The 27,133-nt window shown below is 36.5% G+C and overlaps 1 protein-coding gene across 5 annotated transcripts in view; it reads right to left on the reverse strand.

Moving 5' to 3' along the window:
- Positions 1-27,133, reverse strand: part of LOC122844441 (MAM domain-containing glycosylphosphatidylinositol anchor protein 1) — a 187,613-nt gene that overhangs the window by 12,758 nt on the left and 147,722 nt on the right. For all 5 annotated transcript variants that reach the window (XM_044139905.1, XM_044139889.1, XM_044139870.1 and 2 more), the window contains 7 exons: positions 22,556-22,822; positions 22,300-22,448; positions 14,885-15,065; positions 14,741-14,764; positions 11,751-11,903; positions 10,737-10,898; positions 7,302-7,432 (listed from right to left, as the gene is read on the reverse strand). In XM_044139905.1, coding sequence (XP_043995840.1) covers positions 7,302-7,432; positions 10,737-10,898; positions 11,751-11,903; positions 14,741-14,764; positions 14,885-15,065; positions 22,300-22,448; positions 22,556-22,822 — 1,067 coding nt within the window. The remainder of the gene's footprint in view (positions 1-7,301; positions 7,433-10,736; positions 10,899-11,750; positions 11,904-14,740; positions 14,765-14,884; positions 15,066-22,299; positions 22,449-22,555; positions 22,823-27,133) is intronic.

The following is a 27,133-nucleotide window of genomic DNA, read 5'->3' on the forward strand; positions in this document are numbered from 1 at the left end:
AAAATAATTGAGTCAAGAAATCCCAGAACTGTCGTTGGGTTGACACACAAAAAACACAGAACTACAGGCTATTTAAAGTACAAGTCACCCAATGTGTAATTGCTGCTGCAAAGAGTACTTACTATAGAGTACATAAAGTGTACAAATATATGTTTTCCTAGGCATGGGAAAATGGGCTTGTGCCCTTTCACCAAATGTGTGTTGTAAAAACAGCCAACTGAAGTGTGAGTCGGCTGTATCAGCAGTGGCTCACACTTATAAATCACTGCTGGTGACTAATTTGAAGCAAACTACATCTGTTTCTGAGCTTTGGGAGCAGCAAGGTTGTTCACAAAAAGTTTTGTAGACTAATAAAGGGAAAGAGAAGCCTTAAATAATCAACAGTAAACCTGCTAATTACAGAACAGAGGTACAGAAAATGACACAGAAGCAAGAAACACATCAAAACAATAAACGTTTCACACAGTAGAAAAGACATCCAAATTCAAGGAAATAATTAATTAGAACATGATATAAAATAACCAATTAAGTAATATTTGGGGTTTATGTTTAAGGCACTTCAGCAGGAATGTTTTCATTCCTGATTTCAATAATAAACATATACTATAGAACGTTTTGGACCAATGTGATCCATTTTCTTGGTGTTGGTCAGGACTCTGGCAGCTGCAGATGCCAAATTGATTTTGGACTTTTTTTTCTGTACCAATAGTAGAACAACAATGTGAGCAATTGAAAGTGAAGAGTTGGTAGTAGGCTGACTTGGACTTAAATTTGACTTTATTCGGTCCAAAATTATAACTTGTTTTCTGGAATTTTTTGTGGTCCCCAAAATGTGAGAGTCTAAATAATGTCTTCTCTCTGATTTGACAGTTTGAAGACAAAAAAAAGGGCTTCTTTGTGCTAGTTTAGAATTTTTTGACATGCATCTAATGAAAACAATAAATTTAGTTACTCAGAAAATTTGACTGTCATGGATGAAATTATTTTCAAACATAAATAACATAAATGCTGCAATAAGGCCAGGCTGATGGTAGAATACTTCACATTCAGAGGGGAGCAAATTAAATTGAACAAAAACATCACAAGAATGGAAACTTGAGGAACCTCACCTGTGATATTTGGTCTCATTTATAATTGCCATCTGGCGCAATACACTCCATCTGTTAAATATAATTTGAACCAATCGAGCACAATACAAGACAATCAAAATCACTTTTTTTGTCTATTAATCAGTATGATATGAAATGTATGTACATACACTAAATAACAATGAAAATATAACAATGTTAAAACTGGCAGATGACATAGCACTTACATGTGTTTTGATTTTAAAATCTACCCTTAAATTTAACTTTGACACTTCCCTTTAAACCATAGATAACATGATTTAGCATATAATCTATATTAAATCCTTAGTATATCCTCTGTTGGACCTTTCCTGTAGTACAACATCTTTTGTAGACATAAAACAAATTCACTTCTATAAAAATGTGCAGAACTGTTATCAACCTGTGAGAGTAAAAATTACCCAGATGGGCAACCTGTGAGTGTGTAGGTGCAGAAAGAGATTCCAGGATCAAAGGAGGTACAGTCAGGTGTCAGGTTGAAGCTGTGAGCGTGTTGTTTTGTCGAGTCTTGTAACCTTTAATGTTCCCATTGATGTGCTGTCCACATACCAAAGGGGACACGGTCTTGGGAGAAGGAGGAGAAAAAAATGATTGACTTTGCATGTGTTAGAGAAGGAAAAGAACTCGCAGATATACAGTGAGGACTTTGAAATGCCAACGCGGAGCAGATTTCCCCTGCAATGCAAGGCACAAGGAAAATATAGGTTGGCCTGGTTTCCCACATGCCCCTCAGGTATGGGGACACTGTGAGGAACACAGATGGCCTTGGGTTAATCCGAATAAGAGTGAGAGGAAACGAATGACCTACAGTGTGTTCCTGTGTTTGTGCTATTTTGTGTCACAATAGCATAAATACAAATCTATTTTTTAATTTATTTTTATAAATGGATTTCACCGTGAGCTTACAGAAGAGAAATAAGGCATTATTAATTTGTTATAATGTGACTGACTTTTTATTTTAATGTAATTCATTTAATCCCTAAATATGTAGTTATCTAATTAAAAAAGCGAACACTTTGCAAGGAGAAAATTAATTAAATTGCAATAAATTTGTAAGTACGGAGAAACATTATTCTCAAAGGCATATTTACATTTGACGGATAGAGCAAAAACAAAGTGAAAATACAAAGATGAGCGGCAGTACCTGAAAGGCCTGTATGCAGTCATGGAGCTGTGCATGGGATGAAAAAGTTTGCGCTCTCCATGGACACTTCTGCACTTCATAAAAATGAATATCATCATCACACTAAAAAATTGAGTGAATTTAAAGAAGTTATACATCTTTGAAAAGGAAAAACTAAAGAGAAAATAATGGGTGCAGAAAGTTGGGCCAAAGTTTTACAATATTTTTAATGGTGTAATGAAAGATACTCAGGAGACAAACAAACATTAATAGAAAATTTCAATTGATAAAAGTTAAACTGTTGTTGAGAGTCAAAGATAATACACAACTCATTAGTTTTATGATTATTATGATACAGAGTTAAAATCTAATTAATTTTATTCAAAAGCAGCACCAGAAGTAGTTGATCAGGTCAACAAAAAAAACACAAGTTAGATCTATGACAATATAACAGGTGAGACGCTAAAGGGTCAGCCAAATGAAAAGTGAATCAGGTATTTGAAAACATAGAGAACATCACTAATTTGTCCCAAATGAGAAAGAAATAGCTGCTCTTTTAAAGAACTGAGTGAAAAATTGCTAGTCTATTTTTCACTCAGTAGAGCAAATTTGGTTGGTAGAGCAAATAAGTAAGCAGACGAAGAGGATCAAAAAGAAAAATATTTTGATAACCAAAAAATAAAAGCTACAAAAAACAAAACACCAAAGTTCCATCCATCCATTTTCTGTTCACCCTTGCCCCTTAGTGGGGTCGGGAGGGTTGCTGGTGCCTCTCTCCAGCTACAGGGTTCACTCTGGACAGGTCGCCAGTCTGTCGCAGGGCAACACAGAGACATAAAATACACTGATTCTAACCTCTGTACCATAGTGAAATAACAGTTTTCCTCATTACAATAAAACAGCATTTATGAAGCCCTTTAAACATATTGACTTGGTGGCAGAGGCAGAATGTTGATGTTCAATTTAGTTCAGTTTATTTCAATAGCACTAATTCACAACAAATGTTGCCTTGAGACACTTTACAAAAAAAAGACATTTAAATTCAACCACACATCTATTGCACTTGAAGTCATCAAACCGTACAGTAAGCGCAATTAATTTTTCAAAGTAGTTCAAAAAGTTTCTATTTAAGAAACACAGCAGATTGCATTGAATCATTGACTTGTAGCAATTATATAGTTTTCTTTTTTTAAATGATAAAATCATGTAAAGAATTTTCATTTTAAAAAAGCACAAGTATAATCTGACATTTCTTAAAAGTAGTTGTGCTGCCATCTGGTAACCCTGGCAACTGAGAATGGGAAGGAAAAAGCTTCTTGATTTTTTGTGGCACCAGCCTGTAATTTAAAGACATTAAATGCCTCCACCTGAAAAGCAGGCTTAGGATACATTGGCAGTTTGTTATTTCTGTGAGAACAGGTTGAAGAAAAGACAGGCTAAGACTTGGTTGGAATCTCCAGGTATATATATATATATATATAAACTACTTCAGCTAAAAGGTTTTCAAACAAATGCAAAGGATGTCTGAGCTTCCATTAGTGCTTGGGAAGTACAAGAAGAAAAGTGTATTATATTGTACGCAATAACCAGACTACAGTACCGAGAGACAAGAGGTTATCCTATGGTTGTCTTGACAGACGCTGCTTTCAGATTTTGTAAGAACTCTTGAGAATTGTAAATGTAATAACTTCCTATTTTATTTTTGTTCAAATACTTTTTAAAAAAATTTCAGAAGTAAACATATTATTGGGGGAACATCTGTTATGTTAGGAGATACAGCGGGGATCTTCCATTCCAGACCTGAAGGCCGAGTGTCCTGCAACTTTCAGATGTATCCCCAGTTCAACACCCTTTATAGGCAGCCTGTTAGGTCCTCTAGAGTCCTACTAATGACTTCATTATTTGAATCAGGTGTGTTGGAGCAGAGACACATTTATAAGTTGCGGGACATCAAGGTGATGAAGCATCTGAGAATACAATTTGTTGGGATTTATCCTGTGATGTTTAAGGTGGAGTTCTGGGGATTAGGCCTGCATAAAATAAACAAACAACAACAACAACAATAATAATAATAATAATAATAATAATAATAATAATAATAATAATAATAATAATAATAATAATAATAATAATAATAATAATAATAATAATGATATTAATATTAATATTATTAATAATAAATTACATAGTGTAGTAAAAATCATGAATCATAACACATGTATGAGTTCACATAAGAAATGTGGAAATTTGTAAATGGAAGGTATAAAGCATACTCTACACCCACTGATTCAGAAAACTGTTGACCTTTATAAAACATATTGTAACAAAAGCATTATAAATACTGATGAAATGACTTCAGCCCACATTAACAAAATACTGTAAGTGAACAGCATGTGAAATCATTACAACAAAACTAGCAGGGATCCTTAACTCATATACAGCTATCAAATGATCTCACAGACTGATTCTAATCTAATGATTACTTAAATGTAAATTGTGTGTGAAGTTCATTTAAGCAAATAAGTACATGGTGAACAATTGAGGGGCAGTCCACATAACAGTTGAAAACTTTTGTTTTTAGATTTCATGATTTATTGTGTTATCAGCCTTGAGACAGGACAGTATGAAGCAATTGACCCATCTGGTTCCCCACAGAAAAAGAGAAAAGAAATGAAAAACAAAATCAGAAAGAGATTGGACAAAGGCTGTTAATGTTGTTTCCTAGGTAGTATTCTTGACTGTGGTAGACACCCAATCACAAACATACACACAAAATGAGTAAGCAAAGATGGGAAAATGAGTGCGAGGGGATGCATGGTGTCAATTGGAAAGCTAGACTGAGTCATCGAGTTTATTTTGCCAAGTGCCAATAGGGAAAAAATAACGACAAGCACATCTGCCAGAGAGCCACAGATGCTCAGTGATGTGTCAACAGACAGCAGTAAAACACAGGCCTTCTTTCTGCCATGTCTCCCAGTCACTTTCCTCAATATTGACTGATTGTGACCAATTCATTTGAACTTTGACTGTCCTATAAACCTGAAAAAGACAAAGTGAACAACTTACCTCATAGCATCAGAGCTTGATGTAAGTTTAATTTGATCTAAAAGTTAGTAAGTAAAGTCTACAAAACAGCACTTTTTTATCTGTGTAGTATTACAAATCAATTAGGTGCTAAGAATTTACCTTACATTTTAGCTCTGATGTCTGTGGTCATAAAAACCTTTGAGCGCTAGCCGATGAAGCATCTGAAAGGCATCACAGACCCCATGCTGGACCCCCTGCAGTTTGCTGACTGAGTCAGCAGATCGGCAGAGGATGCAGTCAGTTTGAGTCAGCACTTCATCCTGTGCCACCTCGACCATCCAAGGACATACGCCAGAATTGTTTATTTTTTTTTTGTAGACTTCATGTCTTCCTTCAAGACTATCAACCCAGACATCTTCCACCAGAAGCTCATCCAGCTCACTGTCAGATGTACCAGGCTCCATCTGCCAGTGGATCACCAACTTCCTTGCCGATCAGCTGGAAGGCAATTTCTCCAGCTCAGGAAGCATCAACACCAGTCTCACTCCCCTTGTATACTAATGCCTGCGAATCAATGAATCCATCTGTTCTTTGTCAGGACACTGACTGATACAGTCTGCATACAGACATGAGGTGGATTGGTTGGTCTGCAGGTGCAGACAGAACCACATGGAGCTAAACCCACTAAAACAGTGGAGATGACAGTGGACTTCAGGAGAAACCCCTTTACAGTGTTTCCCCTCAACACCCACAATGTGTTGTCTGTGAATAATTTCCAGTTCCTGGAACCCACACTTAGATGGCCCAGCAGAGTGTATGTCCTACGGCAACTTAAAGAGTTAATCTTTCCGCATGAGCTGCTGATCATTTCTACGTTGCCTTCATACAGTCTGACATGTCTCCAACCATCTCTGTGTGGTCGGGCTCATCCTCATAACAGGACAGGCTCAACCTGTACCAAACAATTTGGTCTGCAGAGAAGATCATCAGGACAGACCCTTCCTCTAATCATGACCTGTCAATCCAAACATTCTGGTCATCTGATATTTAGTCTTTTAGTTTCAGGTTGGTGCTACAAAGCACTAATAAGCATCCATCAATGCTTCTCACTGAAAGTATTTAAACCTAATGGCAAACAGTAGCTGTGAGGGTTGCCAAACAATTTTATTGATGTCAGTTGTTTAACGTGTAAATCAAATTCTATAAATAAAAAATTACACCAATGTAAGATGACTTGATAATAAAGAACATAATATTTTATTGGGTGTCCTATTTTTTACACATGGTTGTGAGGTAGCAACCAATCCAGAAGTAAATGTGAGGCCTTATTCAAGTCTTTATTCATTGATTTTCCTTTGCAAACTTGAAGTCACTGCAGAAAATACATTGAAAAAATAAATAAATAAAAAATCTGATTCAAGGCAATCTTTCCAGATCAACTGTGGAATTCTGTGAACCATGTACATAAAACCCCCTGTTAATTTCTGGCTGTATCAGAGGTCTTTCTTGTGGGAAAGACATAGTGGAGAAGAAATGGCTGCACTAAAAGAAATGTCAAAAACATGAGAGAGATGACAAGTAAAAAGGAGTTGTAATTTATTTTTTTTCTTCTGCCTCCTTTGAGTGAACCAAAGCGACAGTGGTGGGCCATGATAAAAATCAAGGAGCAAACACTGGGAGCCAAATTGCCTTTAGAGGCTGGATTCTTCAAAACTCACGTTAACAGTAGAGAAGACACTGCATGTTTTTCCTTCAGCAGATGACTGGGTCGTACCTGCAGGTCACGTTCTGAATTTCACACAACACATCTCAATTGCTGAGTGTGATGAGGCAGAGCAGAGGGGGAGGGGCCCTACTGTCATTCAAACCAACAAACAGGTTCCCATCTCAAAACTGTTGAGGTTTTTCTTGAGATATCGGTTTTATATTTGAAATCCTATCAAAAGATTTAAGTGTGCAGGTTCTTCATTGCTATATTATTGACTTTGCTGTTCCCTGTGTTGGAGAGAAGACCAGAGTTTTACCTGGAAGGGTCCGCTGGGGCTGATGTCAAAGAAGGCTTTACTCCAGTCTGGGCCCTGATGACCTGATTTTGTCCACACCACTGAATCCACAGGCGCAATACTTCTCACCCTCAGAAGAACACTGAGCGTGCCTGTGAAAAAGTTACATATCGACAACAAATGGTGAATTTGTAACTGGCATGGTCTCACTATAACAAAAGATTTTCTCCAGAAAATTCAGGAACAAAACAACAGACATAGGAACAGGTCAGTTTAAAATCTTTTGTCACTAAAAACATCTGCAGAAAAGTAGGCACCTAAAGTAAGCCTTTATGACATTTAGGCAGACATTTAATCTGCGAGACTTTCTGACGTTGAGATTTCTCCTAAAATCTGTGAAATGGCAACACATTGAAAAGTCCTACAGCAGAGAACATGGGAGAAGAATAGGAGAGGCATTTGTTGAATGTGTTAATTAACCTTTCTTTTTTAGTATATTTACAGTATACACACTTCACTCTCGTGTGATGTGTTAGAGTAAGGAAAGAAACACTGTGTGAGCTATGAGAAGGGGCCCTAATAGGCTCGCTCCCTCTTGTCTCTATCTCACTCAGCCCTCTAAGATGTGAGAGAATCATTCATCTTCTTAACGACCACCAGCCAGCCCCTAATTGGAACATTAACCAACCACCAGTCTTCTAAACAAATACACAAGCAGGGGGCATCCGTGCACTACATGTGGTATTAATGGATATGCACACAGAAGTAGTATCTATATGTCTGCACATCAGACAAAATCCCTTCTGTATTGAATGTGTGTTGTGTTTACATAGTAGTATTATTTAAACCTTGAAGAAATGTAAAAGTTGATCGAGATAAAACCTCTTCTGAAGGCTGACAAATGCAAAGAAGGGGTGCAAAAAAAACCCTCAAGTAAGACTAATTTCATGATATGGGATTATTTAATGAGTTGGATGTTTTGCTAAATAAATGGTAATAATATAAATAGAAAGATATCGATATCTATATTGATATAAATTTGTATTTATTATTTTGTTTTCAGACATGCATATTTTTGTTTCGAGTCTGATGAAGAGATATAAACTCGAAGGAAGCTGTATTCAGAAGTTAAGTTTGAGTCAGCATAAGGCTGGAAACATTGTTTTCATCACAAAGCAACCACAGAAATCAGCTATTCACTTTCGCCACCTACACACACATACCTACTCCTGCAGGTCCACATAAACTGCACAGGATAAAGAAGACTCTGATAGGCAGCCTATTGATTGGTCTAAGGCATGGCAAAGTCTAGTGGTAAAAGTGTCAGAGGAACAGCTTCATCAGACCTATTTATCCACACTGTCATCAGAGGACAATGTGAGCCACAGCCTCACAAACTGACATGCATGAACTAATGCTTTTTAACTCAAATGGATTATTTCATTTGGATGACTGGAATAAAGCCTTCATTCACTGCATCATCCAGCTAACCTTTAGTTCCCACTCTATTTATGCAGTCATTTACTGTTAGAACCAAAACTGAAATCTAAAAAGATGAAACCAACTGAGATTTGGATGCTGCATACATATGTATATGTATGTGTAAAGTGATAAAAGTTTTATACAAACAAAAAAATTACATTATTTGGAAACTTTAGTCTTTAAAACATTCCAGTGAATGTATTTACACATGTCTTGCTGCTCTCAACAACAGTTCTAAACATTTAGAACCCAATGGCCAACAAAAACTAATTAAATGTTGTTTATTGTCGTTGACAGTGAGCCCACGGAGGAGAAGAGAAACATTACCTGAGGTATGTGTATAAGATTCTGTCCAACTCTTTCACTACTTATACACAACAATGAGAATAAGGCTGTCTTCCCTTGTTTTGTTGTACCAAACACCCCTTCTTTTTTTATTCTGCCCTGGAGATATTTAATCAGCACTGTCTTTTTAAACATTTAAATGTTGAATCTAAAGCATAAAGGCATGAGACGAAGGCCGACGCCTTTATTGTCCAAAGAGCCATTTAAGTCTCTGAATTTGTCCAGATACACAAAATACAAAGTCTAATGATAGGAAACGACAGCTTGTCAAGTATTAAGGAGAACTTCTGTGTGAAATTAGTTTATGTGATAGTTAAACAGTCACAGTTTCATTATTAAGTCTAAAACTTAAGGATATGTTTTTAAGACTTATTGTTTTAAGTTTTTTATCTTTTAAATTGGCCTGCTGGTCCTCATTTTTCTTTGTAAGAACCTTAACATATAAAACAATGCAATAAGACATTTTTTATGTAACAAGGTTGAATAGACAAGAACACTTAAGAATTACAAGATTTTATCTATTTTTCATCTGCATTTTGTCAGTTAAAAAGTCAAAATAGTTGCTTTTGGTTGTAATGTGCTGTAGATTGACAATGGTGGGAGTTCTTAGTTTTGATGAAGTTAATAAGGATAGCTGAAGTTCAGATTTTTTGGCAACTTTTTCTGGCTGCTTGATTGACAGATATCACTTTTTTTATCATCCCCATACTTTAACACATTGATCCATTTATATGTCACTTTGCGATACGTACTGCTGTGTTGGACAGTCAACATCAGTCAAAATATGGACTACTTTTTTCTACAGTGGTCTTGAAAACCTCATAGTCATCAACTTGACTTTAAACTCGTCTTTCTACTAAAATATACTTGAAATATCCATAATGATATTTGTTAAACAGCTAAAGTTTGACAAGAACTGGGTAATCAGCAGAACGGTTGGAGCAGAAAATGTGTAAAAATTTAGCTAAAAACTCTGAAGTTCTGCTGTGAGAACAGAAGAACAAAATGAAACCCCAATGAAATGGACAATGTAAAACAGTGGACCAAATTCCTCCACAAGTGGAGAGAATGATGATCATGACCTTATAGTGTTGTTTAAGTGTGGTTACAGTGTTGTTGCTGTTTGTGTTCATGTATATACATTATTTAAGAACAGTGAATTGAAGCCAGTGTTTTCATTTGTTAGTGTTCTGGTTTGTGAACATATGTGTGTGGAACTGTGTGTGCATTCTAGCGCTGTGACAAAACATATTATGATGAACAGCTCTGCCAGATGACTGATTGTATCTTGCCCCTGCCATAAATCACACAGCCTCTGCCCCCTTTAGCCACCTCCAAAAGCACACAAATGCAGACACACTGATGCACAAGCAAAAATGTGCAAACAGACCACTGCTAACATCCTAGGGCACACCCTTTAACACACCCCCTGAATAATCTGTGTGTCCTGCAAACACACGCTCTACGTTATTGTGTCAGACAAGCTCCACACATAGGGGTCGAGCTCCAAATTCAGCCTTTGGCAGAAGATAAATGTGAATGTTTCTGCCAGTATATTCTTGTGCATTGTGCTTTTACGATTGCTTTTATGTAATAAATGAAATTATGTGAATGTTTGTGAGCACTCACCAATATGTTTGCCCTTCATGTGATAATAGAAGGAGACGCAGTATGGGACTCGGCCAGAGCCCTTGGGACCCCTGACTGAAGACACATTAAAAAGTGGAGAGAGAAGACGAGCCTTGTCGCCCTGAGCACGCGGCCGTGATGCTTCGATGTACATGTAATACCCTGCAATCAACCAGGAAATAAAAAGAATTAGAGCTGAGATTTGATTCTCAACTGTCAAAGAGTCATTAAAAGTCAAGACAGTGAATCAGTGTTTAAAAAACAGGGTCACAGACAATGATTTGCAATCTTTTTGCAATTGTTTGGAGATGAAATTAAAACTGAAAACCCAATTTAATTAATAGTATTTGCCTCGTTCTCCAGCATGGTTCAACAATCAACAAACAAAGATCATAGTTTTGTTGTTTCATTGTTGGATTTCTGCTTTTTTCATATTCTGTATCTTCAGGTGCAAATTTTGATTTACATTAAATAATAATTTTGTTTAACTATCAGCTGCTTTATGCTAGATAGTTTCTGCATTGCGGTGCTCCAGCAGAACATTGTATAACTTTTTTATAGAGGACACGAGCTTTGAAAATTGTTTTAATTAATTAAGTTAATCTCTATGCAGATGCTCTCAGACAGACAACTCAGGCTGTGACAATCAAATAAAGCCACTGTTGAAACTGAATAATCTAGCAGTTAAAGACACAACTTTAACTGCTCAAATACTTTTGAACCATTATTTTACACACATTTTTGTGCACGTTTGATGCAAATGTTGCACCAATATTGGCCAATTTATTATTTTATTTTAAATACTTAATCATCACATGGTTCAATATCCATTCATACACATATTTTCTTTCCAATTATCCTTGGAAAATGATAAGGCTAACTAAAAGTATTTCACTAAAGCCAAAGCTCAGAATCTCTCCCATTCCTGTGTTTCTGCCTCTTCAACCACTAGTTGCATGTTTCTCTACAGAAATGTAAGATTCTGCCTTTCAGACGACTTCCCCATTTCCTTACCCTCTTTTGTTCCACTGCGGTCAGTCTCTGGTCCAGTATTCGCAGATCGTTTGGGATTGTGCGTCAGATTATTCTGTCTTGTCCAATCAAAGTTATCACTCCGGTCTTGAGAGAAGCCACAGATCCTGTCATCCTCAAACCCACACACCTGGTCTAAGTTGTGTGAATACATGGACGAAAAGAAATGAGAGAAGAAAAAGGACAAAAAAAAACTTTTATTCATAATATATTACATTGGAGACAGGAGAAGCTACAGGTGATGAAATGTCTTTGATCAAGTTTCCCAAAACATGCCATCAATAAATGTGTAAAAATTACCTCCTCAAAATGCACTTCAGTCAACAAATTAGTAATTACTAAAAGATGATGGACACAGTGTGGAAGGCAATTTAGATATTGCAAAGTGTATCATTGGCATCTTGTTTCACCCAGAATGTTCCAGGATATTATAAAAGAAACAACATCAAAACTTGTATTTATTTCATGTTATTTATGTATTTATTTATTCAATTAAATAGATCAAAACAGAATTGCTAAATTTCAAATTAATTGTCGAAACAAACTGCTTAACATTTAGATTTTTTTTTTGTCTGAGAAAAGCAGATCCCACTTTCTGTACACCAACCTGAATAAATGTAGATTTATTTTACAAATCAGGTCTTATTTTGTGCTGCACATTCAAAAGTCCTCCCCCCAATTTAAATTACAAGGCTGAAAAAATAACTAAAACTAACATGTACATTCAGGAAGTTTTTGATCGACAAAGAATAAGCATAAGTTAAAGAAAAATACACAATTTCCCAAGGTAGTTACACTGTCAAAATGTAAAATATAATTGTACTCACACATATAGACTGGTGATGTGATCAGATTTAGTTTTACTGTATATTCTTCTGGGATCTTTGGAATTACTTTCTTGTCTTCAGATTTACTTGTTTCCTTTTGAGTTACAGTGCACATCAGAAACAGCATATTTCATCATTCCTAATGCTGATGTCTCTTGTTAAGCAAGATAAAGTAGCTTTTCTCTATGGTGTTGTCACGTTCATTAGCCCATCTGGTGGGGTTTGCCATTATCAAAGACTCACTAGACGTAAGAGTATGACAACAGCCGTCTAAAACCATCCAAGCTGACAGCCTTGGCAGGAGCATCCCGGAGACACACACAGACATGGAGTCTGATAGACGCTTGTGGCTCTCGCTCCCCATGAGGATGGCCCGCAAGCTCTCTTTTGTTTCAGGGAGCTAATCTATTACTATTCACACCCTTCTCCACTTCATGCACCGCTTTCAATTTACACCGTTGTTCCCGCAGTCTGTTCCAATCTGCTGTTGTTTTAATTGCTTCAACCTGGCAGAGCCAACTGCCACTCCTGGCAGGAAAATGCAGCGTGTCTCTTAATGAACAAAACACAGAAGACCCGACTGACTGAGAACAACGGGGATGAGATGCACGGAGACAGTGGAGTGTGTTTAATAAAATCAATAAATGAAGGAGGAAAGGAGGCTAAATTGTACAGTTTGATAGAGCATGTTTCAACTCTATTGGTCCACAACCTGATATAACAATATTTTTATGATTTAATTTTATATTACATTTAATTATCTTTTCACATTTTTAACTCCCTTTTGTCTGTAACATAAATATATGCTTGTAAATCAGACTGTTCCACTTTAGTAAGACAGGTGTCATCTAACATTTATCTATAATATAGACAAATGTTACATGAATGTTGTACCACAGAGAGTGCTGCATATTAAGCATTTATTTCTCATAAATTTGGAGATTATTCTTTATAGCTAAAAGAAAACCCCAAATTAATTTTTTCCAAAAATGATAATATGATAAGAACATTTAAAGTTTGTTTTTGATAAAGAAATGTTGTTATTTTCTATAAATCAATGTATAATGGGTTGATGATGACCAGATAGACGCTCTGTTAACATGTTAAGTCCAGGTCAGTTTACTAGCAGCTTTCAGCTCTGGTATCTTTCACCTTCCTCTTAATAAAGCATCAAATACTGTGGAACCTTCACACTTGGCATAAAGCAATGAGGATTCTGTGCCTTTCCACTGTTGCACAGAGCACAATCCATGTTCATCTAAAAAAAAAGGGACTTTGGACTACTAATCACCTGTTAACTACTTTTTCTCTTCAGTATAGGTAAAACGTTTCTAATTTAGTGTTTGGTGCAGAAGTGACTTAACACAAATAATGTGATAGCTGAAGCTTATGTCTTATGTGTTTCTTCTTTCAGTAGTCCATACACTTTGAATTTCCCCTGGCTTTTAAATGGGCTTTGCTTTCAATCATCCTGAGGTTGTGGTTATGCACATCTTTCCATAACAGTTTTACACAACTTTCAACTTACCATTAATATGTGTGGATTTAGCACTCTGTGAAGTGACAACTTCTTAGCAATGAGCTTTTGTGGCTTACCTCACCATAGAAGGTGTCAATGACTCCCTATGGGAAAACTCTGAGCTCATTAATGGCCATAATATGGTCAAAAGACAACCTTTACATAACCATAAGTAATATGAATTTTTTTAAAAAGCTTTTATTTCCAGTAGCCGCAATCATAACCATCTAAATTAACAGAAACATAACAGGAATGTCCGTAAAATGCCTGATAATATTCTAATTTACTGAGATAAACGTCTACACAGATTAAGAAGAAGAGCCTCATTACTGAATTTCCCAACAATATGTTTGGGGAAACAGCTGTCAAGTAAAGCAAATTCACTCATTCATTTAAAATGGTGGTTATGCTACCCAATCTGGCTCCGTGACTGTTCTTCTTGCGAACTCAATAGCATACTAGTCTTAAATCAAATTGAATCCAAATTGTTATAAGGTAGTATAACAAATGCTATAACAAAGTTATAGCATAAGCATCCTTAGATTGAGGAGTAAGGTCCGAAAAAGACTAGTCTTCACTTGAAAATAGAAAAGTGGAAAAAATAAATAATATTTGTTGGGTCTTACCTGAAGATCGTGGATAGGTGTAGGCTGTAAGAAAATTACATTTGGATTATTATCTAGATAAGCTCATTGTGATCTGTGCTTTGAGCAAATTCGTAAACATCATAACTTTTTACACAAAAATGAAGGACATGAAAAGAGACTTACGTTCTGAGTACAAAATGATTCGGCTGACATAGTCCCCTGTGCTGTAGGTGGTGATGGGAGCCAGTCGAACCTCATAAGACAGAGGAATTCTCAGGTCTGTTATTATGTGGGACATCAGCACGCCTTTCTCTGGCTCCTTACCCTTCAGGTCTATTTGCTTTGACACCAGGTTCTGCTTGTTCTGTGCAGGTGAAATGCAAAACATTTTTGCAAATATTAGAAGAGCAATGCTGCAGGAGTGTGATGAATCCCGCTCTCACTGTATTTGGCACTGAAATTCATAAATTCACCACTGCCAGTCATCATTCCTCATCCCTACTAACTAAAAGTGGGCATAGGTAATGTTCACTCAAACATAAGTATACCTGATGTGCTTTCTTACATTACTGAAACCAAACTATGAGTTGCCCGATTTTTCTTTGTATTATCACTATTTGTAAATGCCTTTATCAGAGTCTTAATTATCCACTAACACCTCTAAAACAGCCATTTTAGTTAATGAATGTCTTTACAAACTTACCTCTTCTGGGCATTTTCCCCAAACATCTTACCACTGGGCTTAGATAGTCTTGAATTTCATAAAATTTGCAGTCTTTTTTTTTGTATCTAAAACAAATCTGACCTGCTTTACTCATTAAAAGCTTTGGAGGCCATCGCATGCAATATTACTTTGGAGCTCTCTCTCTCTCTCTCTCAGCAATTTGTGGTCTAAAAAATACATGTTGATCCAGTTTTAGAGCACTCAGCGAGATAAGTGATTTCCCATAATGATGACAAGACAAGGACTCGATAGCCATTACTTGAGAAGCAGGAATCAAACACATATTTCTTGGACATAGCCAGAATGGCAGTGAGACACTGACTCTGTTCAATTATTTTGCTTTTCAGCAAGCCTTGTAATGTACAACCAAATCACATTGCCTACCACATAAAAAAACTGTAAATCAATTAAACAGGCTGTGGATCAAACGAATATAAAATGATTATCATGTTAACCAAGTCCAGTTGTTGTCTCATTTTTTAAGTTTTTTTTTTTTTTTTTTTTTGTCACCCATCGCATTTAGTAAAGAGCTATGGCTATGTTATTCCACCCACGGAGAGAAGGATCCATTAGCTGTGTATCTGCCTCTGATCCCAGCTACTTAAAGACCTGACAGTGAACTCAATCTAATGCATTAGGTCAGCCACTTCACCATAACAACTTGGTACACCCACAGCATGCCATTATCAGGTAACGCATGAAGAAGAAGAGCTCTCTCTCTCTCTATGTGTGTGAGCAGATATTGTGTGTGATTTTGTGTTAATGGCAAATGTGCAGTGTACCAACTCTAAATGTTCAGCTAATGGAGCCTTGGGTGATTCTTCCAATTTGTGTGTAGAACCACATTTATTTAGATTTGCACCACATTTGCTGAATATGATTTCATATACATGTGGATGTATTGTTTTTAATAAACATAAACGTTGACTACTATCCTGAGTATGGGCCACCTGCTCCATCTTTACAACACCATCAAAACATTTCCTATAATCTTTCTACATACAGCTCCGTACACCATGACATCCCTACTCAGGTTTCCTCTGGCAGTCAGTCTGAGGTCTTGCTGCTTCCATTGTACTCCCATAAACCAACACAAATTCAAACTTAGCCTGGAAGAGTTGATCATTTTTATTGACAAGACCACAGTGAGTCATGCCCTGGCTGCCATGAATTTGGTTCTCTCACTCCAATTACCGTTTGAGCCTCCCATGGCAGCCACAACCCCAAGCCCTCCAAGTGTGCACTTGGCAGCAAGCTTTGAATCAAATCCTTCTTTCCTAACCAGGCTCTACACCACTAGCTGTGCTGCCTGTTCATTCTCCTTTTCTCAGTGCCATTAGGTCCATGCCAGTTGATCCAACTTTTCACACTCTGCTCCTAGTCAGGAAGGATCTCTACCCTGACACCAAACAAAGCAGACGAAATGGTGGATTTTCAGATTAAACCTTTCATCCATTTAGTAGCACACTATAACATTCAACATATATAAGATTTGGTGACGCTTGAATGATAATTCAGACAGCAAACTTGACCTGTACTGCTGCTTCACATTTGAACGTATTCACCTTTGGCTGTATATATTAAGCATGTACTAACAATTTGTGTGGACTATTTAAGCTGTAAGAACTCTGCATCTACTTTTGAGGTCAGAGATCTTCTCCTCCCTTCCTGACATGGAGAAGACAGATTCAGAAAGGTAGAGATGCACTTATCCTTTCATGATCTGTTAAGTAGCTTGGCCACGGGGTGAGGAGATCTGAGAAAAGATACCAAACTCGGATTGCATTATATTCCCTAATAAAAAGATTTTTAAACATTTACCTGTTAGTTGTAGGGTAGAAAATATATATAATTATGCAATATATTGCTGTATAGTTGATTAGAAGTTACAATTAAACTTTGAAATGGCACTGCTCACTACACAGTGCACTACAGAGTGAAGCTGTGGCCAGTTTAAACAGAGCTTGAGCTTTATGTAATATTCTCCCTGCCTCTTCACCTGTGCTTAGTTCCCCTTTCATCTGCACCTGTATTTTATCTGTTAATTACCCTGCCACTATTTAGGTTTCTTACTTTTCCATGGGAACTGCCTGATCATTTATCTTGTCTTGCTTGTGCAATGGGTTATTTATTTATTTTTTTAAGATTCTTTGCTATAATTCAGCTGAGGTTCACACATTTCTAAATCTGCTTACTTTTTGTGTTTAGCGTTGACCTTACAACCAGGGACAAACTTGACCCATATATTTGTTTTCTGAACAGCTAAAATAAATGTAATGTAATAACTGACAAGGTTTTAAGTGACTGTTCTCAAGGTTTCTGGTGAGTGTCCTCTTTGTCATCCAGAGAAAATTACAGAGGCCACAAAATGCAAAGTGTTAGCGTGTGGATCATTGATGGCAAACCATACTAAAACTGCTTTCAAATTCTTTCTCATCTTACCATGCATGCAATGTTTCAGTTTTCTCAAATGCATGAAAAGTGTTTGCTGCTTATGATGCATTTTTGTTCTGTATAGAATGTTTGTATTGGGAATTCACAATCTGCTAAGACACGGGGAGAGAAGCAAAAAATATTTCCGCAATGACAGGATGAAATATCAATAACGGAAAATCTATTCACCTTCTATTGTTGTCCAAAATTTTTAAAAGAATTATTTGCTGAATAGAAAAGTGGTTGGGACAGTCATCTCGTTTAAGCCACTTCAAAAAATGAGCAAATGAAGGTGTGTAAGATTTCACCAAAGCAGACTTAGCATCTGCATAGATCTTTATGGAATAAGAAACTTCTTGAATACCACCAGTATAAATTCCACAACAGTAAGATCTTTGAGCTGGATAGATGGTGTCTAACAATTTTTTGACATGTCCAAGATATCTGTGTAGAGGTTGCCTTAATGTATTATGTATGGTGCAGTGTTGGGTGCATGGAAAGGCCATACAGGAGCATTATTTGCTTGTCTTCCTACACCATACAATTAAAATACTACCTCTGAAGTAAACACATACAATGTTTCACTCTGTGGGGAATGTATTTTTTGTATTCCTTTAATACAACAATGCATGCAATAAGACAGAAAAGAAAATCTGTTTTGAGAGGAAATGCTTCTATAGAGACATTTGTTGCTTTGCACAGCTAGTTTAGCCAATTTCTGCAATAAAGCTGAAAAAGTATGGTGATGTAATAAAAAATTACACGGTGATAATTTTGAGATGTTTGAGCTTAAAGAATCTTTATGTGTGAGTGACCATGTTCTGAAGACAGACCTATATCCTCTTACACATTGGGGAAGGGTTTAAGTTTGAATCAAGTTTAAATTAGGATTAGGTTCTTGTGAAGATAAGAAGACAGTATGTGTAGATGTGTCCATGGCTCTAGATTTCATGTAAGAAAAAAGAGCAGGATGAGAAAGATGCAGAACATATTTTGAAATGGAATGATGTCAGATGATAAAGTCTATATAACCACCTTGATGTGTGCGGAGGTGTAGGTGTGTGTGTGTTCATTGGAAACAGATGCTCCCAGGAATTTCAGTCAGGAAGTGTTTGTAGCTTTATCAGATTGTCATCAAAGACGCAACAAGACAAAGAATGTGTGAAAGAGAAGATAGGCTGCCACAAAACACAAGCATAGAGTGATATATAAGAGACTTGGACTGACAAAACGTGTGAGGTTAAATTTTAATCTGTTAATGGATCTCTTTCATCACTAATTAAGCAAATGAGAGACTTTAAGTGATATTGTGTATGTGGAAAGTTCAGAGTTGACATTCCGTGTAAAATATGGATGTTTGCATGTCATCTCTTAATAGCGGCACTCATGAATCTGTAAGTACGCTCTACCTGCATAGTTATAGTACAAATCTTCACAAATTATTCACAAATCTGATACAATTTAAAATATATTAATATTTTCAATCTGTCATATATATGTTAATGGGGATGCCTGTTTGACCATCTTAAAATGTTTGATTAAAAATTGATCCATAAATGACATACATTTAATTGCACTAGGACAATTTCCAAATTGATTTGATTTATACCATAAAAAGTGAGTTTGTGTGAATTTAATTTGCTAATTCAAACAAATATATGTATGTTTAACATAAATAGACTTCAAAAACATACTGGGATGTGATCTAGTATAAAGAGGAAGAAGTAAAAAAGTAGCAACAGAAATTGCATTTTTTGACTGAAACGTATGGGAGGCTATTCAACTGGTGATATATTTCTTTCAGATAGACTGCAATAATTCCTTTAGATTTATGGTTGACATTCATTTCATGCTAATCTATCTACAAACATATGTGAGCAATTTCTAAATTCTGTAATGAGAACCTCAAAGAAAATCCTTTTTGTGAGTCTGTTCTTGGGTAAAGTAGACAATGCCTCTACTCTGCATCAAGCACCAAAAGGCTTGCAGCCTTGTTTGACAGATTATGTTATTTGAGTGTTTGAACACACTGATTTTACTTTGAATTACACAAATTGCTTTCTGTGTGGCCTTTCAGGTTTTATAATGCTTTGTTTTATATCTCGATTTAGGATGTAGAAATTAGACAATCGAGAGCCACAATCCCGGACACAACCTAAGGGCAAGAATACAAAATTGTAATAAATTATCTTTAAGTCAGAAAAAAGTAGTTTCAATTTAGGGTTATTTTATTAGGCCAATCTTTATTCAAGTTCATCAGGATCATTTGTAAAACACTGTATGCTCGTTATTATTAAGATGCAATTAGCTGATTAGACAACTGAAAAAATAAAACAGCAGAAATGATCATTCATTAAAAGCTACGGCAAGGTTAAATAATGGTTAAAAGTGTTAATATCCTGGTAATTCTCACAATAATTATCCAACTAATTGGATTATTTTGTGTATCCTAATATAATCTGTTACTGACCTTTGACGGCATTAGAAAAAATTCTGGAATGAACAACAAATTGTTTAGTTTATTTTGCTGTCCTATTGAAAAAAAACAAACAAAAAAATTATTGTATAAACATCTCTTCCAAGAGGTAAAGACATCAGTTTCCAACGATACTTTGGATGAAGATTATGGTGCAAAGAAATGGAGTGTATCGTCTGCTTGATAGAAAAAGTACGGCCTGTCAACTCAGCTAATTCCTGGACAGATAAATCCCCCCACAGTCAGATAACAAGCAGTCTGACACTGACTCACATGAATATACATGGATATTGGTAAATGCACTGGCGGGCAATTAAACACAGTATTTACATACTCCAAACTGAATGGATAAAGTTGAATAAATGTACACAGGCTTACATCAGAAAAACACAAAATTAAAATGCAAATACAAGCAAATGGAAAAAACTTTGCAGCCATGTTTCAGATCAAACAGTACAGCGAAACACGAACTGATTCTGTCCTCATGTATTTTCCTCAGAGTTTGCATGTCTCCCTTGAGACTCTACATAATTTTCTATGCTCTGAAAAGATAGACTGTCAAGGCGTTAAAAGGATGAACTGTAAAAAAAAAACAAAAAAACCAGTAGAAATAGATGGGTTGTGAAACTGAGATATTACATTTGAATGATCCGCTGGTGTACTTAATAGTCAAGAGGACGTGTGAGATTTCATGTTTTTCTTTAATTTGCATTGCAATCCTCTACTTTGCACCCTTGCTTTCTTGCACACTCTCTTTCCTTTTTTCTGTTCCTGGTTGCTCTATGTAAAAAAGTGCATCACATAAATACATTAATTAATACATTTACGTAACCCACAGTTCATCTGACAACATCATCCACTATGTGAAGGCAATGATGTTCAAATGTGAAATGCCATGAACTAGTAATAATAGAACAGAAAAATAGTTCATGGTGGATAATAAGAAGAAATCCCAGAAGAGAGAGAAAACAGAGGAGAAAATAAAATAAGTCTGAACAGAAATCTTTATACATCTCCAAGTTACAAAAACTTGTACAAAACTAATTTAACACTTATTTTATAATCACGTAAATAAGCTTGCATCTATGTAAAGTCGATCTTTCAGGGAAATGTAGAAATGTGAAAGATACTGAAAGATTTCAACTCTTTCCGAGCAACATTCAGATCAAAACAGCAACAAATACCCAGTGCAGCATTTTTTATGATGTTAGGTACTTACAGTATGTGAATATCTCACTTTGAGGAAAGAAAAACAATTTTCAACTTAAACTGGTTTTCATCTAATAGAAAAAAATTAAGATCCTTACAAAAAGAAAATACCAAGTAAAACTGGTTGCTTTATTTATTCAGAGCAGGTGTATATTGATGGACTTCAAATGTTTGACACTGCTAAACCCTGTAAAGCCCCTGTTTACTAAATATCCTAAATCCATGACAAGAAGTGAAGCTCTGATGCTTTCCAACTCAAGGTCACTTTTGCAAACTTAGGAGGCCTGACCAGGGTTTGTCTTCCATTATACTCACTGACTTTAGTGTTCCTCCCTACCCATGAGGCTCTCTTACAATCTCTGTGTGCATTTCAGTAGAGCATCCAAAAGCAATCCCATCGCATGGTTTCCTGTAGTGAACTCTTGTCTTCTTTTGCAGAATGCTTGGCCTATGTTTCGCCATTGTTCTCTGCAACTCCTGTGTACCTTTGTATCTAATGCACTGCTCCATTTGGAGCCTTACTTAGTCTAGATTATTTCCCTCTCTGCTCTGCCCCCCTTTCTATCAACAAATTTGTACAAGTACTCTACATCAAGCCATTTAGATCCTAATAGAGCCTCTCTTTAATCTTGTTTTAAGCTATTGTCAGCATTTGAGAATGTCAAATCATTGTACTGTTATCTAGATCATACGCGAATACAACAATATAAGTACTATTTATGTGTTATTTTTGGTGTTTGTGCAGAAGTACTTTACCTTTCGAACATTTAGCCAGTAGCCAATGATACGGTCAGTAGCCTGTGGATCCCTTTGTGTCCACTGCAGGGTGTAGGAGTAATTATTTCCCTTCAGAATGCGCACTGGGTTTGGTGTATCAAAATAAAACTCAGCATTGTATGGTTGTGCTGTGGGTCAGGAAGTAAAGCAAAATGATAGGTGTCAAAATGAGCCATGCAGATTATGTTGTAGCAAATTTTGATAAATAAAATTAAATGCCTCTTTTTTCACTTACCAGAGACATTAAATCGGCATGTTGATGTCCCTGCACTGTTACTGACTCTGCACTCATATGACCCATTGCTAGTGGGTTCCAGCTTGAACTTCAGTTCTGGTGTCTGCTTCAGGTCCGGCATGGACATTCGGATGAACTCGCCGTTGCGGAGCCATCGAATGTCTGTTAGGCGAGGAGGGTTGGACCGTAGCACAGTGCATCTCAGGGTCACTGTCTGAAAGTTCCTGGATCGCACATCCTGAAAGACTGGGTCCAGCATGGGAGGGTCTGCAAAGTCAACACAACAGCTCTTTTTAATTTATTATCACAACTTTCTGGACTACTAATCACCATTTTATTTATTTCATCATGTTTTCAGCAACATGATTTTTTTCCGACTGTCACAGAAATAGAGGCATTGACAAATTATCCACCACAGAAAAATGACTGTTGCTAAAGGGATCAAGCATTACAAGGTGCAATCCCAACCCTGCTGCTAACCAATCCTAACCGGTAGTTATTAACCTGTCTGAAGTGATGTGTGGCTCTGCAGTTAATGACTGACTAGCTACTGTTGCCCTGGGGTCAGCGCAGATACAACACAGCCAAATTAGTCTGCCACAAATCACAGCCGGGCTAGTTCATCCCATGGCTAATCATGTAGATAGACAAGACACTAATAGTGCTCCTGCTGTATGAACTGTGATGAGATTTTGTGTTAAGGCCCCCAGAGGTGAGGTAGCATCACAGTTGTCCCTTATGCATCAAGTTTATCACGCACTGAAGTGTAATAATGTTCTAATCTATGTTATGTGTGTAATTTAGACAGACACAGAACAGGCGGGAGTAAGGGCAGGAGAAAGACAGAAGGATTATGGAAGAGGCAGAAGAGGAAAAATATGCTATTTATCTTGTTTCGTATCAAATGAGAATATTAATTTGACGTAAAATAGATTACTGCTTTGCTACTGTTTGTACAATAGGCATTTTCTGCTGTTAGCTTAACACATTTCTGAGTTGTTATAAACCATACTATTATAGCTCTGACTATATGTTTTGCTTTAAATTAAACCTCTTTACTCATCTTCAGTCTTCTGCAGCTTTTCTTCCTTTTCTTTCATTCTTTTTCCCAGATTCACTGACCAGTCTCCCTGTCCCTGCTGAATAACATCCCCACAGTTTGACACATCCATCACCATGTTTCAAGTTGGGATAGAAACATAGTTCAATCCATAAAACTAACTTCTGGTGTTAGGAGTTAGTTTTAAGCCAAACATACTGTTTTACAATTCAGTTATAATTTCATCTGACGACAGCCATATAAGTTTTTCAGTTGTACCATTTTGATTGCTGAACAGTTTTTCATAAATTAAAACTACCATATTTTCCGGACTATAGAGCGCACCTTATTATAAGCCGCAACTACAAAGTAAAAAAAAAAAAGAGAGAACAAAACAAACAAAACTGGAAAGTACACATATAAGCCGCACCGGGCTATAAGCCGCAGATATTGCCACTGCTCTCAGTTTTTTACAAGGATGGAGCCCTGTGTCTCCAAAACCAAACCATGGATTCTTTCACGTGAGCTTACGTGCAGCGGCTCTATCTCCCTCCTGTACTGCCAGACCGATAGTCTTCAACTTAAAAGCTCCATCATATGAACTTCTTTGTGTAGTTTTCTTTGTGAGGGGGTAATGTGTTTGAAGAATTTTTTTTTTGTCGTGCCTGCTGTTAGCATGTGCTTATTCTAAATGAAAATTAGCGCTTTCTTCTTTGATTTCCAATTTTGACTTACAATGATTCACCTCCTGCTAAAGAGCCCCCTGGTGGTTGAAGAAAAATCCACAGAAAAGTCGCACTAGGCTATAAACAGCATGGTTCAAAGCGTGGGGAAAAAAGTAGCAGCTTATGGTCCGAAAAATACGGCACTTTAAACTTACTAAATAACTTCTTCCCTGAACCGTCTGGGGTTCTGCGGTTTTCAGGGTGCTATTTATCTACTACCGTTTTCTAACCAACCATTCAGACCTCCACAGAAAAAAGCTCCATTTATACAAAGATTAAATACAGTTGGACTAATTATCAAAAGCTACACAAACTGAATCTATGTAGCATAGTGTAAAGAGCTTTTACAATACAGCCACATAAACTTAAAGTTGACAACAAGGACAAAGAGTCGCACCTAAAATGTTTGTATTGGAAGAGAACCACTTTTCTCACTGACCCACAGTTGTTGGAAGAAAATTAGTTGGATTCAGATTGGCAGGGATTAGATACATTTGCATGTCATAATTTTCAGACTTCTACTCTGGCCTGTATTTTTTTTCCTCCCCCTCAAGTACTGCACCATCCAGATTAGATGGGTTTAAATGAAGTACACCTATTTTGTGACTTTGAATTTTAATTCATGGTTAGTCAGACAATTTTCAAACTTTGATCATGGCTTGTGTATGCTGTTAAAAAGGTCAATGGAGAGGAAACTTGGAACTGCCCACACAATTCTTTTACATTTGGACATTGATTTGTAAGGCCTGCTCTTGTCTTTTTTGTGGAAAATAGAATTTTACAAGGATTTTACAGGATATTTATTTTAATTTTATTGTAATTTTTCATCAAGTAGTTCAATCAATCAATCAATCACTCAAGTTTATTTGTACAGCACATTTCAGTATTATAGAAACACAAAAATAAAGTAATAAAAATAACAGTCAACAACTGAGAAACCAGTGTCAAACATTACATATTGACGAGTGCCGTCAACAAAATCATCAATACAAATTTGACATATTAATAAATGTTTCATTTGTTATAGTTCAAAAGAAACATGTTGTATAAACATGTTGACTTTAGATTAGATTTAAAGGAACTCAGTGTTTCAACTGTTTTGCAATTTTCTCGGAGTTTGTTCCAGATTTGTAGTGCATAGAAGCTGAAGGCTGCTTCTCCATGTTTGGGTCTGGTTCTAGGGAAGAAGAGCAGACCAGAACCAGAAGATCTGAGAAGTCTGGAAGGTTGATATAACAACAGCAAATCTTTCTTGTATTTTGGTGGTAAGCCTTTCAATAATTTATAAACTAACAACAGGTTTTTTTTCCCATCTATTCTCTGAGCTACAGAGAGCCTGTGTAAGGATTTTAGAACTGAGGTGATATGCTCTAGTTAACTATTTTAACTTAAGACAAATAGAATATTTAAGAAACAAAATATTTTTAAACTATATAAAAAAAGTCAAGACAGACCTGCGAGCAAATATGAAAGTAATCTTTTTTTTTCCATGGAAGAAAGTAGGAATGAATAACAGTTGCACTTGCTTATAGGGAGTAAAATGTCAGATTTCCAGTCCTTCCTCTGCAGACCAGTGAACTCAGCCAGACCAAATTCCTGTTTGAAACTAGTTTATCATTCTGTGCTTGCACTTCAGTCTGAGGAACACGAGTGAGCACCTGAATGCTAAGGAGACGTAAAACCACCCCAACATTTACCTTCTCAGTTTCTGTGCCGCCTGTTGCTTTTTGGTCAAGACTTTCTACATGTGGGTGTGACATCAACATAGTTTCTGACCTTTTTCATTCTTCAACGAAAAAATGAAAAAGTTTCATGGTAAAATGTAGTAGTGGCCAAATTATGCTTTTCGGATGAATATTAAGAACTGAAAAAAGTAACGTGCAGAGAAACAAACAAATTGTGAAGTACTGGTATTAGAATTGGAAAAAAATGTTTGAAAAAAGAGGAGGGTTGGTTGTGAGCCAATGTTCAAGCAGTTTATAAATTATTTCACTCCCTCTGGCTTCTGGTAGAAAAGTCATTATTATTAAAATCCTTTATCAAGCCTTATGTATTTTCTGCAACAATTACAGAAGTTTCCAGGCAATACATCACACTTTTCAAGCTCATGGGAAATTTCTTTTGTACTTGACTCTCCAAATTCTCTCAAGCCTCATTTTTGCATTCAGTTCCTCCTCGTTTTAGGCTGACGCTACTGCACCTCAATGTTTCATAGTCAGAATGCTATGATCCATGTAAGCACACCACTGCTATCTGTCTTACTGAATACAAAATGGTTTCAATCCAGGAATGCAACACTGATCAAGCCCATGGTAAAAGTAAATTTACACAAAACTGGAAGGGTGGAGTAGGTATGTGTGTGAGGGGTGGAGGTGTGCGGTGTATAAGATGTTGTGAGTCAAGCGAGAAAGAGCTCTTAAAAAAAGACAACAATGAGGAAGACAAATGACAGAGAGAGTGTGGTGTGAAGTCAGTGAGTCAGTATGGGAGGTGCTGAGCCAATGAGAGGATGCAGCATGCAGAAAGAGAACGGCAAGACAGAGAGAGGGCTTCTCTCATGGTCAACAGTTGGCTGATTGATGATGATGAGAATGGCAATGAGGAAGAACATCCACCGCTGTAAGAAAAATAACGAAGAGCGGTAATGGAAAGAAAGGACCCGAGACAAAGTCGGCAGTAGGACATATAAAAGTAGCATTTTGTTTAATTATAGCTGCCACATAAAATGAAGACATCCGTTCTTCACATTGATCTATCCCAAAAAATGAAGGAAGAAAAAAAAGACAAAATTAAATTGAAAACTTATGTGAGATA

The sequence above is a fragment of the Gambusia affinis genome, linkage group LG02, assembly GCF_019740435.1.
Source record: "Gambusia affinis linkage group LG02, SWU_Gaff_1.0, whole genome shotgun sequence".
Taxonomy (NCBI): Eukaryota; Metazoa; Chordata; class Actinopteri; order Cyprinodontiformes; family Poeciliidae; genus Gambusia; species Gambusia affinis.